Raw genomic sequence first — 13,425 nt, 5'->3', positions numbered from 1 at the left:
GATACATACTTTGTCTGCCGGCCCGTCTAAATGATTTTTTTAAAGGAAGTGAGAAAATGTTCAGGTGTTTGGTTTCCTGGAAAGTTTATAATTAAGCATATTTTAGCCTTTCTAAGGTGAATGCAATATTCTTTTTGAGAGCAGTGTACACCTAATTTGATAATGTTATTGCACGAACTGTTTCAAAGAGTGCGACACTTACAAAAATCGAGAATTCATTATATTTTTTTTTCTTTCTTTTGTGATTTGAATTTGCAATATGTGATACATATTTTGTCCGTCATCTAAATGTGTATGTGTTTTTCTGGATATTTTTTTAACGGAGTCTGGCTGTTTGGTTTCCTTGAAAGCTTTAATTAGGCATAGTTTGGCCTTTCTAATGGTGAATGCCATATTTAGTCTGAGAGCAATATTTGGACATGGAAGTTTATTTATACACCTAATTCGATAATATTATTGCAGGAACTGTATCAGAGAGTGCGATACCTACGTATCGAATTCATAGATATATATATATATATATATATATATATATATATATATATATATATATATATATATATATATATATATATATATTATTTATTTATCACTTTATTCTCATAAGTTGTGCTTGAAAGTATTTGTATGAAATATTTTTTTATTAAGTTTGTGAAAATTAAGTACATTTTAGTTGAGAGGTTATATTTATATATCTTATAGATGCATCTTGTAGTTTTATTTTTTTGATTTACAATTCAAGTGAAGGAGTATATGTGATTAGGTTCCTCCTAGTGACATTGGGGGAAATATTATTGTTATCTTGAAGTATTTATCATAAAAATAAATGATATTGATGCATCCTTATTGAAAGTATATTGTAGATTTTATTAATTTTTTTGCAAAAACTGAAAATATATTATCAAATAAGAATGTTGTATGATTTGAAGAATTTCCTGGAGGTATAATTAGACAAAGGGTCCAATTGAGGTTTTTTTTTTTTTTTTTTTTTGAAAACATAAATGGCCTACATAAAGCGAAGTGTGAATAATGATTTTTACTTCTTTCGTTCTCATTTTTTAGGAATGATGGATTGTACGTATAGTTTGCTTTGAAATAGTACAATTATTATAAATGAATAGCCAATTTTTTATTTGTTTCTTAATTATTTGTTATTGATTATATTTTATATTCTTGAAATTAAGATTATAATATAAAAATATTAATTGCATGACTAGAAAACTAAATTATGTGTTGAACGTTTGTCTTTAAAGTTTTAAAAAGTGATATTTCTCTCGATTTTTCTTTTATCTATATCTTATTTTGTAAATTCAATTCTATGAATACAAAAGAAGAGAAAAAGAAGGATGATACATAAGACTTTATAAGAATATATAATTAAACCTTGTATTGACGTTTTTATATTTATTATTCATGAAACTCATATTATATCATCAGATTACAAAGTTATTACAAAATACATAAAAACTATATGTTATTTAGGGTTACTAATTTAGTTATTATTTAGAATATAATATTTATTTTATATTTCACAATTTTTAAAATTAAATGTTTAATTATGATAATATAATTTTGTCGGTAAGATATAGGATATTATTCAATTTTGGCCAATAGCACAACAAGATACCGGACCAAGGGAATAACCGATAGTATTACCGTTGAGGAATGTAATGAGACAAAAATGATCAAAAGTAAAGATGAATATTTTTATTACAAAAACTCTAACAATAATTATTTAATTATAATTTAATTTTTTAACAACCGCGCAAACATATTCACTAGTAAGAGGATATTTGAAGTTCATATTAAATGAAGCAGATTAAAGCTCAAACTTGTAGGGTAGATGAAGGTTTCGTACATAATGTAAGTTGTCACTAAACACATGTTATCTTTAAATGTGTGTCGTACATAATGTAAGTTTATCTATTACAAAACACAAAATGCACTCATACAAAATTTAAGACAATGAAAATCATATATTGCCGCAAGAAATTATTCAATATTGTGAGTTGAATGGTTACTCAACTTAGAGTAATTGGTTCCCAAAGTCACTTATCTTTTTTTTTTTTTTTTTTTTTTTTTTTTTTTTTTTTTTTTTTTTTGTGTCTTCCAAAAGCTATCTAACTTTGTCTAGTTAGCATCCATGGTCATTTTAGCTGAAAATACGACCTCTGATACCTATTTAATGACGTTGCAGTTGTAAGCATTTAAAAATAAATATTAAAAAAATTAAAATCATTGCTTAATTTTATTTAGGACCCAACCCACCTTAAAGCCGACCCAATCCCTGACACTACCCATTCTAGCTCTTCCAAGTTGAACAACTCTAAAATTAGTAAAATACTTCCCTGCAATCCATTAAGGTGTCATATGAAAATTGTTGAATACATTTGGACCTTTATGCTTTAGATTTAAATACGGGGAAATCACATAATAATACCACATGAGGTTAAATATTATAAATTATATTAATACTTTTCCTTATTTACAAAATATACAATTTTAATTACTACATATACCAGATTTTAGTTTAATGTGTAGTGCCTTGATTTTAGGCTTTTAATAAGGAAAGAATCTGCATTTAAAATTTTTGACTTTATTGTAAGATACGATCAGTTTTTACACTTATCAAAAAGATATTCTCTCTCATACGATCAGTTTTCACATTTATCAAAAAGGTCTTTTCTCTCTCTCTCTCTCTCTCTCTCTCTCAAACTCCCTCTCTTCCATTTTGTACTGAGTTTTAAAAAAAATTAAAAAAAAATCAAAATTTAATTTTGTTTCCTAGTAAATATCGATTTCACCTTCCAGATGAAAAATTATACACTAGTGTCGTTGTTTCTTTGCTGATATCAAATCTTCTACAACTCACATTGTTTTTTGTTTTGTTTATTCGTCTTTCTTGTTTGAAGCACATAGTAAAAAGCTTCAAATGGGGACTTCAACTCCTAAATTCAATCGGCTTTTTGCTTCTTCCAGGCCCAGAAGATTGGTCGGATCCATCTTTCGACTTGCATGCATTCACTCAATCTCCTGTTAAGGAAGATGGAAAACAACTTATTGTTACCCCCAAGGTAGTTCAACAAAAAATGGTTACACGAAGCAAAGGCAAACGGAAGGGGAAAGAAATTTCGCTTGGAATGTCAAACGAAATCGCTTCTGATTCTGATTTTGAAGATGAAATCGCTTCTCCTTCTTCTAAGAAAAATAAGGTTGACAGTGGTAAAACATCAAATCCGAAGAAAGAAAATGAGGTTCATATTATTTTATAAAAAGAGGTTAAAAAAGGTCAAACATCAAAGAGAAACCGTGCAAAACCGAAATTGAAGGTAAAAATCAAGTATTTATTACTTTAATTGTTGTTTATGTTCAAATTAACTGGTATGAAATTTGGATAGAAAATTCGGATTGTATAGAATTCGAACCGCTGCCTCCATCGTCTTGGATTTCAATTAAATCCAAAGCTACATCCCTCAATGTAATACATAAAGGATACTTACTGAAGAAGTTTTTGTTTTCCTTTTTTTGGTCTAAATATACATGGACACCCATATCGTTGTGTATGGTCATTGGCGGGCATCTGTCACTAACAATGTATTTAATCTCCAATCCTTGAATTGTTGTATCTATTCCTAGTTGAGCAGCAATCACTGTGACCAAACCACTAAACTTTGATTTGGAATCGTATAATATTCCTTCAACTTCAAAATTTACGTATCTACCTGTCAAAAAATTAAAACAAAATACACATTATATGAACGACGATTATGATACAAATATAATACAAAGTGCATACACAGTAACGACACATTACATAATCAAATATATACATACTAGATTCATCATTCATACATATTTTATACACAACTATACATATCATATGGTTTTAAACTGAAAAAAAATAAAAAAAATAACATGAAAAACAACAAAATTAATAAGAAACTCAGCATTAACATATGAACACCTGATGCGTCCCATCTTCCATTGTGTTGTACCATTATTGAATGAATTGTGTCATCTGCCATTGAAACATACGAAATTTTTGATCCGGCACTTTGATATTGAATGTTTTATGAATTCTGAAATTTTCAACTACAGTTAAATGAATTTTCAAGACTCTTCAACCGTGATGGGGAAAATATGGTTTCTATTTAAAATTTTCGTGGATTAATAAATGCGAGAAAAAAAAAAGGAGAGAAATTATGGGGAGCAGGATACTAATTGGTTACACCATGATCTTTGGGTTTTCTGTTACCGTATATTAACTTCTCTTACTGTATTTGTTATTTTGTATAGGGTTTGTAAGTTTTCTAATCTTATTTTCTGCAAACTTGAAAGTATTGGTATTTTTTGTAAATACACCCTCTATATATGTATATATATGTATTTGCCCCTTTAAATATTTAATTTGAATTGTAGGATTGGTACTACTTACTTGACTTGCATAAACTCTAAATGGGTAGCAAAACTTTTTAGTGGGTCGGGTTGGGGATTTAGTCGGTTTTAAAATTAGTTTGATCTTAAATAAATTCAAGTATTGATTTTAATTTTTTAATATATTTTCTAAAAACTTTCAACTTCCACATCATTAATTAAGCATCGAAAGTTGCATTTTCGGCTAAAATGACTATGAGGACTAACTAGGCAAAATTAGATGACTCTTAAAAAGAAAAGAAAGATAAGTGACTTTGATGGTCAATTATTATAAGCTGGGTGACCATTCATGCAATTAACTCTCAATATTTTATAATTTTGAAACAATCAAGATTCAATTACTCAACATTCTAATAAAATTATCAAGTATCAACATGATACAACAATTAAATGTTATAGAACAGTACATGAATACGCAATACAATTTGAATTACCACAATTTTGTAAGCAACGCATTAGTTGAAATATGCATCAAGTTTAATATGATTATGCATTTTTTTGGGAGCATGATCATACAATGTAGATATTGTTGTTCAATTCAATAGTTAGTTATCCTACAAGTCGTCTAACATTTATATCGTACTAACACCTCTTTTTGTTGCAATTTCTAATTTTATACCACTTCAGGTAATGTGTTGGTCTACAATTAAGTCGTTATGTTGATCATTTGAAACAAACCAAAGGGCTCTTGTAAACTTGAGAAGTAAAAGAGGGCTCCAATAAGAATTATAGAAAACTTCACGGGTCAAATTGAAAATTCTTCACATCAATAAGGCTTTATATAAAGCGCGAGGTAGCAGATATTTTCTTCATCTCCTGTTTGATGTTAGTATATATCCTTATATAGTGGAAACTTCAAACCCTAGGGTTAGGTTAAGCCGCCAGCATTAGCAATGGCCGCTCTCTATTTTCAATAGCTATAATTTTTCATTTTCTCGTCTTGCTTGAATTTATTGCTAGGACTCGTAAGAGCTTAAAGAGCTGCAATGAAGAGAAACGAAGAAATCATTCGATTGCGATGATTTTTTTTATCCCGCAAGATGAACTTTTATCTTCTATGGTTCGTATTCCCTGAGCGGCTATTTATAGTTTCAGAAAACATTTGCGTTTATATCTATTTTTGTTTAGAGTAATGTTATCGAAGGTCCTATGGACGAAGCGCCAAAAATATAATGCGTTATCGGCCAAGTTTGCTTTCGGATATCGATTTCTGAATCCGGATCTCCGACCCTGAATCATTTCTTGGTTCGGACTGCTTAATTGGATCTGATTTCTGACATTTTTTTTCATTTTGATTTCTCTTCATTAAAAAAAAAAAAAAAAAACTAGCGTAAGTGATGTGAAAGCGAAGTTCCCAGCAGAGAGGGTTAAAACTCTAGAACGAGACCTCTCTAACACTATTAAATAATCTTCGCAGATTAAATATTTGCCGAATCGTAGGAAGCTCCAAATTACTCCATTTTGGTGCTTCTTTAAACCTCGGCGAAATCTTTTCTCTATTTTCAACTTTTTGCTTGCATACTTCTTGTTGAAGTCCACAAGCATTCTCTAAAAGTTAACTGTGTATGAAATATACTGCATTCGGCAACACATTTTTTTTTTTTTTGGTTCAAGGATTTGTAAATGAACAACTTTTTAACAATTTCTTCAGCTTTGAGGGTGATGTCAATGAAATAAAACCAGACTGTAATAACGGCAACAAAAATCTTAATGTTGATGTAATCAAATCTAAATCTTACTAACCGTACTCCTGAGCAACAAGTTATGCATAAGCTAGTACAGGGAAGAGATACGGTGTCTTTAATCTCTAAGCTATATTTTGGTACTGACGAATAATGATTAATAAGCCAAGACCTAAATTGAGCAATTTAAACGAAATATGAATTGTGAGATCAATTATCCGTGTGTTCTTAGGACTAGGCACTGAAATCTGAATGCATACATTATGACTATTTTAGTGATGGAAAACGAAATAAAGTTCAAGTGTAAGCAATTATGCAGAATGCCAAAGAATTACCAACCGTGTAAATACGACTGAACAATTAAAACTTAGCAGACTTAAAAGCTTGATTTATAGGGTTTCCTTTTCCAATTAATTGGGGTAAATTACAAGGATACACAGTAGAATTGAGTCAATTGACTAAGTAGAGCAGGTAGTTTACAGTTTAGTAATATAAAAAAAAGGTAGCTCGAGTAATGGTACATGCGTAAGCTTGCCTTATGCAAGGACTTGATATTATCAAATAGGGATCACTAACATTCATCATCTGACTATCTATACCAGTACTTGAAGGTTATCAGAAGGGGCATCTTCACATAACCTCTGAGCCTGCTGCAATAACTTCACCTTCTCTTGTTGAGATCTGTGCTGCAATGCTGTCCAAATGAGAACTCTGCTATTCTCCTTCGCTGGGACATAACACAACATTAATGATGCTGATGCTACTTGTCCATTAAAGCATAGCTATTCAATGACCAACTCAATACTTCATCAAAACAACAATGAGCAGCTCAGATGATTCCTATCACATCAGTTTTACCAGTTTGACTTTAGTTGAGCAGAAAGAGACTATAAGAGAAGCTCAAACCCTCAAATGGCATAATCAACTGTCCCTGAGAGAACACCAGCTTTCTCCTTTCATTAGTTAATAGTCGAAACAATTAGGAGCTTATGAAGAAAGAAGTGGGAAGGAAAGCTCCTTTATTGTTGATAAATTTCACTACTTGTAAGTTAACACTCCACAGTAAAAGAGAGGAAGACGAAACGAGTTTAAACAACGGTCTTCTTATTAAAATAAAAAGAAAGGCCAATTAGTACACATAAAAGCCATTAAATTACAGTATAAAGAATGGTTATTTCTCATACCATCAGGTGCATATATGTTGCCTCTAGACATCATAGCGTCAAACATATCAATTGCAGCCAAGAAAATTTTGTCAGCATCATGTGCAGCGCCCTGGAAAAAGTTCCCAAACAATCTGATGGCTTTAGAAAGAGCACAAAGCTGCTAAGCTATGCTATTTGAAACTAGTCCAAATGTAAAGTTGTCTCCGTGTAACCTATAGGTCACGGGTTCGTGCCGTGGAAGCAGCCACTAATGCTTGCATTAGGGCAGGCTATCTACATCACACCCCTTGGAGAGCGGCCCTCCCCTGGACCCTGCTAACGCGGAATGCTTTGTGCACCGGACTGCCCTTTTGTTGTAATATGTACAATACACTCATTTTATTTTAAAAACTGGTAACTGTAATATGTACAATACAGTCATTTTATTTTAAAAACTGGTAACTGTAATATGTACAATACACTCATTTATAGGAATGAAAGAATACAGTTGACTCTAATTCTTTTTGAACTGTTCTAACCAACTTGTACTGACTTCTAATTGTAAGTAACTTCTAACTGAATTGTAACTACCTTCAGCTGACATGGCCATTAACCATCTGCATTCTCTGTTTCGGCAACCATCTGCATTCTCTAATTCATGTATCAGAGAGGTGACAGAAACGTACAGTGGAATATGAAAAGGAATAGACTTGAAAAATGGTGTGGAAGACAAAAGCTCCAACCCAAAGTTGTCTTGCTTTGGGTGGCTTGTTGCCGATGGAGCTTGCTCAACACAGGATAGGCTACAAAACTGAGGATAACACTATGCAACATGTGTTTTCTATGGGAGAATGTATTGGATCATTTGCAACTGCATTGTAGTTTCTTATGGCAGATTTGGTCTTTATGTTATGCATTTAGACTTTAGAGTTCACTGGGTAATGCCATCAAGCATCAGAGGGCTACAAAACATTTGGCAAACACAGAATTGACAAGAGACAAAAGAAGCAGCAGAGTTCCCTTATGACAATAAGCTGAAAGAGGGAGAAGATGCTTTGATGGGAGGAAGGAACAAGGAAGTGGACAGCTGTTATGATACTTAAATGTATTCATAATTTGTTGTTCTGGGACAGTGGGTCTTTTGCTACTGATATGTCAGACCTTTGGACTTGTTAGAGTCTTTTGTTACAAAATCTTGACAAGCCCAGCTCTTGTCATTTTTGGTACTGTTTATGAATAAAAGACTTTATACCATTATAAGAAAAAATACTACTTTTACTCATCACATTTTGTTTAAATCATAAGATTTCACAACATATTAAGAATTTGGTATTCCTGAACAAGGGTGATGTCAGTAACAATATAACCTTCATGCCTAATCTTTGTCTAAGAAAGGCACATGTTGTCCTTTCCGAAAAGAGAAGACACGGATTTCTAATTCAATTGCACAAAAAGAACAACATTGATCTTCAGTCCAGATTAAAATAAAAACCAGAAAACAGTTTCTTTTCAAAAAAAAAAAATACTAGGTAAACTGCCAAATCCTGCCAACTTCTATCAATAGAAATCTACATCATAACAAAATCACTGTCTAAAAGAAAAATAATGCTAAATTCAAAAGTATAGTTATTCATGAGAATTTGATCTTTGCATATCTTACCACTTCAAAAAAAGAAAAACTTTTTTTTTAATCTTAGTATACCACAAAGGACAAGGTGTAGATATCTTATAATTTTTCCCGGAGGGAATACCACTTATAGTAAACAGTTCCACTCTGTTCTGGAAATATGGGATATTGTTGCATCCTAATCCACTTAATAGGGTGCCAAGCGTGACATAAAATGGTTGCTCCTGTAATTTAGAAGAAACCAAATAAGACTATATACCAAAGAAAAAGGGGAGAGAGAAACCAAATAAGAAACATTATCCAAATGATAGATGTTCCTCCTTAAACAGCAATAAGAACTTTGATTCCGATAATCTTGAAGTAAGGGCTCCAATTAAATAAAGGGAAAAGGGTAAAAATACCCCTCCCATCCTTAAAGTTGTCAAATATACCCTTGTCTTGACGGAAATTATCCCCCAAAATAACCCGAAATCATTTTTTAAACCCGCTCCATCATTTAAACCCGACCCAACTAAATAATAACCCATAAGATCCCCTTATTCCCCCAATACGTAGGTTTGAAGTTTGAGGGATTTCAGATTATTTTGGGGGATAATTTCCGTCAAGACATGGGGAAAATTGAAAACTTTAAGGACGAGAGGGGTATTTTTGACCCAAAATAAGTTCGGAGGATATTTTTAGCCCTTTTTCCAAAGTAGAGGGGTATTTTTGACCCTTTTCCCTTAAATAAAAATACCCTATACCTGAGAGTTATACATCAACAAAAAGCAAACAAACCATAAAAATTTAAAAAAGTCAATTAAATGGGAAGAAAACTGTTATAGCAGCTTAATGGATGAATCCATGCAAAATTGTGCTCTATGTAATCTACTTAGACTAGGAAGATTAGATATATACTATTAATTTCTTTATCAGTAATCTACTTAGACTAGGAAGATTAGATATATACTATTAATTTCTTTATCAGAAAACAATACTTGCTATAACCACTTTTCTGTCATTTCTTTGTATGATATGTTTATTATTGTCAATGTTGTGTAATTGATATGTCCTTTGTTGTACCAATTCTCAAAATTTACCATGTCAACATGTCCGTGGTTAATCATATTGCTTTTCACATCCATCTTCCTGCTTGTTAAATTAATTTGGATGGAGGAACTCACATTGTATGAACTGTAATATAACTGTACCCTCTAGATAGAATTATATGCAGAAGTAAGAACTTCCTTTGTAGCAACAACAATTATTCAGTGAACCCAAAAGAGTTGCCAATTTTCAATATTGATCCATCATATAATCTTAAAGTAGAGATTCCATTTTTCACATAAGATCAACAGATAGGCATTTATATGATATATCCAGTTCAATCAACACCAATATTACAACTCAAGAGAGAGAATAACAGAAGTCAAGGTACCTCAAGAGCTTTGTATTATTTCCGGGAACTGAAGTTCCCTATGTTAAGGGGATGCTAGTCTTCATCACTACCTGTCTCTGCATCAGAAGTTCCATCGCATTCATCAGTCAATTCAATCTCTTCTTCTTCATCAGTCAATTCAGTCTCTTCTTCATCAACCACATTGTCCAGCTGAGGCAAAATGTCCACTCCTTTGCTTCGGTAAATTAACCCAGTCCTCATAACATGATGAAACTTATCCCTGTGGCGTGTTAGAGGATGTGGATTTACAAGTCTCCCACGACGGTACCCCTCTCTCAATGCCACAGTCGTTGTCTTGCACTTGAGTGAGAGGTAAAATATTCCTGGATACCTAGTAAATATTCGAGTAAATCTATGTGGAAGATTTAATTCCTCTCTCAGGCTCCTCAAGTAATTTCTCTTTGTTTTCTTGTATAGTGTCAAGCTCAAGAACTCATGTAAAACCCCAACTACTCTCTTTTCCATAAGATCACTATTGGGGTCGATTCCCCTTGAATCCTCATACGGTGAGATGTAAGGCAGCTTCTGAAACTCATCCATCCACGCCTTGACCTTCTTCTGTGCTCCATATCCCCTTGGGAAACTCATGGGGAATTCTAATGCAGCTTTGCCTCTTTTAAATTCCCTATACCCCGGAGGGCTGCTATCGTCTGTTGTGCCCTTCTCATTCATCTTTTGCAACTCAGAGACGGCATATTTTTCTGGCCACTGAACAAGCTTTAAGCAAGCCAATCCATTTGTTCCCTTAACTATCCTAAAATGATCTGGAAATTTTGTAATTAATTTCTTATCAAAATCATCAGGCAATCCTAAATCCCATTTCAAAGGACGTAATGATTGCAGCGCCACCTGCAAATATTAAAGTCAAATTCAGCTCCACATGGAGAAAAAGAGCAGTACTGGTACTGTAGTTTTAAATTCACAAAATGGCATTTTATATTGATACTTAAAAGCTACATCAGCAAGTTTTTACACCTAATCCAAATTGGTCTTCAGTTTTCTGCACCAACAACTATCATATACCAAAACCACGATTTACAGATAACCTTTTTTATATTTTACAACATTTTCGAATTAATAGCAATCACATGCAAAGTTGTAATCAACTGGCTCCTCTACATGGGATACATGATAGGTAAAAATGCAGTGACGACAACAACAACAACAACATACCCATTATAATCCCACAAGTTGGGTCTAAGAATGGTAGAGTGTACGTGGACCTTACCCCTACCTTGAGAGGTAGAGAGGTTGTTTCCGATAGACCCTCAGCTCAAGGAAATGCAATTCAAAGTAGTTCGAAAAAAGAAATAACGGAATTGAATAAGCCATGGCCAAAAACTATAGAAAGCATGACACATCAGTCTGAAAAAAGGAACAGTAACTACAACAAAATAATACAATAATCGAAGTATAAACAACAGATAGTACCAGAAATCGACTGACAAGAAACTACAAGAGTACTACTACGACTAACTAGTATGGAAAGAGTAAAAAAAAAATGCATCGACAGAAGTATAATTACATTCAATTTGGCAATAATCCCCACGAAAAACACAGTCTTTGTGCTGTTTTCATAAAATACTTGCCATTTCAAAAAACAAATCCTCAAGAAAAGCTCCAAATTGATTAAACAAAGGTGTTAAAGAAGTACCATTTTGTTGGTAGTCATCATAAGAACTTTTGAAAGCCTTTCAACCAAATCACTCTCGTTATCTTCAAACACCTTCAATTCTTGATCATGAAGAATTTTAGCAATATGGGTAAGCTTAAAACAAGGCAAAGATTGGTACTTTGGGTGAGGAAACTCTTCAAAAAGAGTTGGGTATCTTCGAATGAATCTAAGTGTAGGAACTGTAAGTCCAAGTAGTTTTTGGGAGTCATTAAGTGACTTAGCAGTAAGATAACCAACTGGAGAGCGGAGAATAGCGTCATTTAGTAAACAAGCTGCTTTAAGATCTGTTTGGACATCGATAATGTGGTCTAAACCTCTGTTTTTCACCCATTTTAAACGGACTTTTACTATGCTTCTATGTTGCTGAAGATTGTAATAAAGGTTTTGGGTGGCTATGGATTTTAGGGTTGAGAATAGAGATTTTTCTAACAAATTCATATGTGGGTTTGTGCTTGTGACTTGTGAGTGAGAAAATTCTGTTGCATTTGGTTTGCGATTGGAACTGGACAGTGGGTTTTGCACAAGGGGATTATTAATGAACGTGTATTTAAAATCCTCTTTGAAATGGACTATGGCTTAAAAAGTGAATCCTCAAAACTGATTTTGTATTTAGCTACTAAATAAATAATCATGAGATTAAATTTGTCTCCTAATTTTTTATGCTTTACTTGTCATTTTTGTTTTTTACTTTTTTCAGAAAAGGATTTAGAGCATTTTAGTTTACAGTAACACAACTTATATTTTATTTGATTGACTTTGCTGATTTATTACGTGATGATTTTAGGGGAATTTGCACGATTGTCCTTCATTGGGGTGGTCTTTAGTTTTTGGCCCTAAAATTGCTGGTCTTTAATTTTTGGCGTTCGCTTAAAATATTTCGAGATTCTGAATTCGAATCCCGGCTTAGTCATAAAAATTAAAATTAAATATGAGGCAGAGGATTACTTTATGCGAAGGAACTTTGCCTTACTTTATCTGTTTTTTTTTAAAAAAAAACGCGCGCACTAAACCCCCTTGGACGCGCGCATACTTTTGTCAAGTTCCATTACGGGCAGTAACGTGAAGGATAACTTATCAAAGTTATCTGGGACGAAGCATCTTTTTGTCCGTGGCTGGAACTTTTTAACAAAAGTCCCGCATAGCGACAATTTTTTTTTTTAAAATTTTCGGCGCGGGTTCGAACATAACCTAAAAGTTTTAAAGATTTCAAATATAGAGGGGCAAAATTTAAAGACCACCCCAAACGTACCGCGCAAAAAAATGATAAAACAAAGTATATGCCTTAAAAAACTCTATCGATGGGGCAGACTTTTGCCTAAAAGTCGTAAATAATGTAACTTTTCTTAAGTCATAACTAAAAGTTGCCAGGAAGACAAAGTTCATACGTTTTCTTGATCTTATTAGTTACTCCCGTAAGGAATTTT

At 32.7% G+C, this 13,425-nt stretch overlaps 2 protein-coding genes and 1 non-coding gene across 6 annotated transcripts; 1 reads left to right on the top strand and 2 right to left on the bottom strand.

Annotated features, from left to right (window-relative positions):
- Positions 1 to 3,369: 3,369 nt before the first annotated feature.
- Positions 3,370 to 4,144, bottom strand: LOC132062027 (uncharacterized). The gene is made up of 2 exons (XM_059454684.1): positions 3,965 to 4,144; positions 3,370 to 3,722 (listed from the first exon to the last, which is right to left on the bottom strand). Exons 1-2 carry the CDS (start codon positions 4,023 to 4,025, stop codon positions 3,370 to 3,372), a joined length of 414 nt encoding a protein of 137 aa, XP_059310667.1. The 5' UTR covers positions 4,026 to 4,144.
- Positions 4,145 to 5,777: 1,633 nt separating this feature from the next.
- LOC132065889 (small nucleolar RNA snoR145) lies at positions 5,778 to 5,927 on the top strand. The gene has a single exon (XR_009416851.1). It is a non-coding gene; the product is annotated as a small nucleolar RNA snoR145 (small nucleolar RNA).
- A 573-nt stretch (positions 5,928 to 6,500) lies between these two features.
- On the bottom strand, positions 6,501 to 12,596 carry LOC132063844 (protein WHAT'S THIS FACTOR 9, mitochondrial-like). Of its 4 annotated transcripts, none has more exons than XM_059456573.1 (5): positions 11,981 to 12,596; positions 10,306 to 11,175; positions 7,853 to 9,112; positions 7,301 to 7,391; positions 6,501 to 6,843 (listed from the first exon to the last, which is right to left on the bottom strand). In XM_059456573.1, the coding sequence occupies exons 1-2, from the start codon at positions 12,437 to 12,439 to the stop codon at positions 10,360 to 10,362; spliced, it is 1,275 nt and encodes a 424-aa protein (XP_059312556.1). In that variant the 5' UTR covers positions 12,440 to 12,596; the 3' UTR covers positions 6,501 to 6,843; positions 7,301 to 7,391; positions 7,853 to 9,112; positions 10,306 to 10,359. The 4 variants fall into 4 exon arrangements, with proteins under 4 accessions (XP_059312556.1, XP_059312557.1, XP_059312558.1 ...); XM_059456574.1 differs by having other exon boundaries at positions 9,013 to 9,112; XM_059456575.1 differs by lacking the exon at positions 7,853 to 9,112.
- Between the last annotated feature and the right edge of the window lie 829 nt (positions 12,597 to 13,425).

Source organism: Lycium ferocissimum, chromosome 7 (genome assembly GCF_029784015.1).
Source record: "Lycium ferocissimum isolate CSIRO_LF1 chromosome 7, AGI_CSIRO_Lferr_CH_V1, whole genome shotgun sequence".
Lineage (NCBI taxonomy): Eukaryota > Viridiplantae > Streptophyta > Magnoliopsida > Solanales > Solanaceae > Lycium > Lycium ferocissimum.
This window is presented reverse-complemented; position numbering and strand designations above follow the sequence as displayed.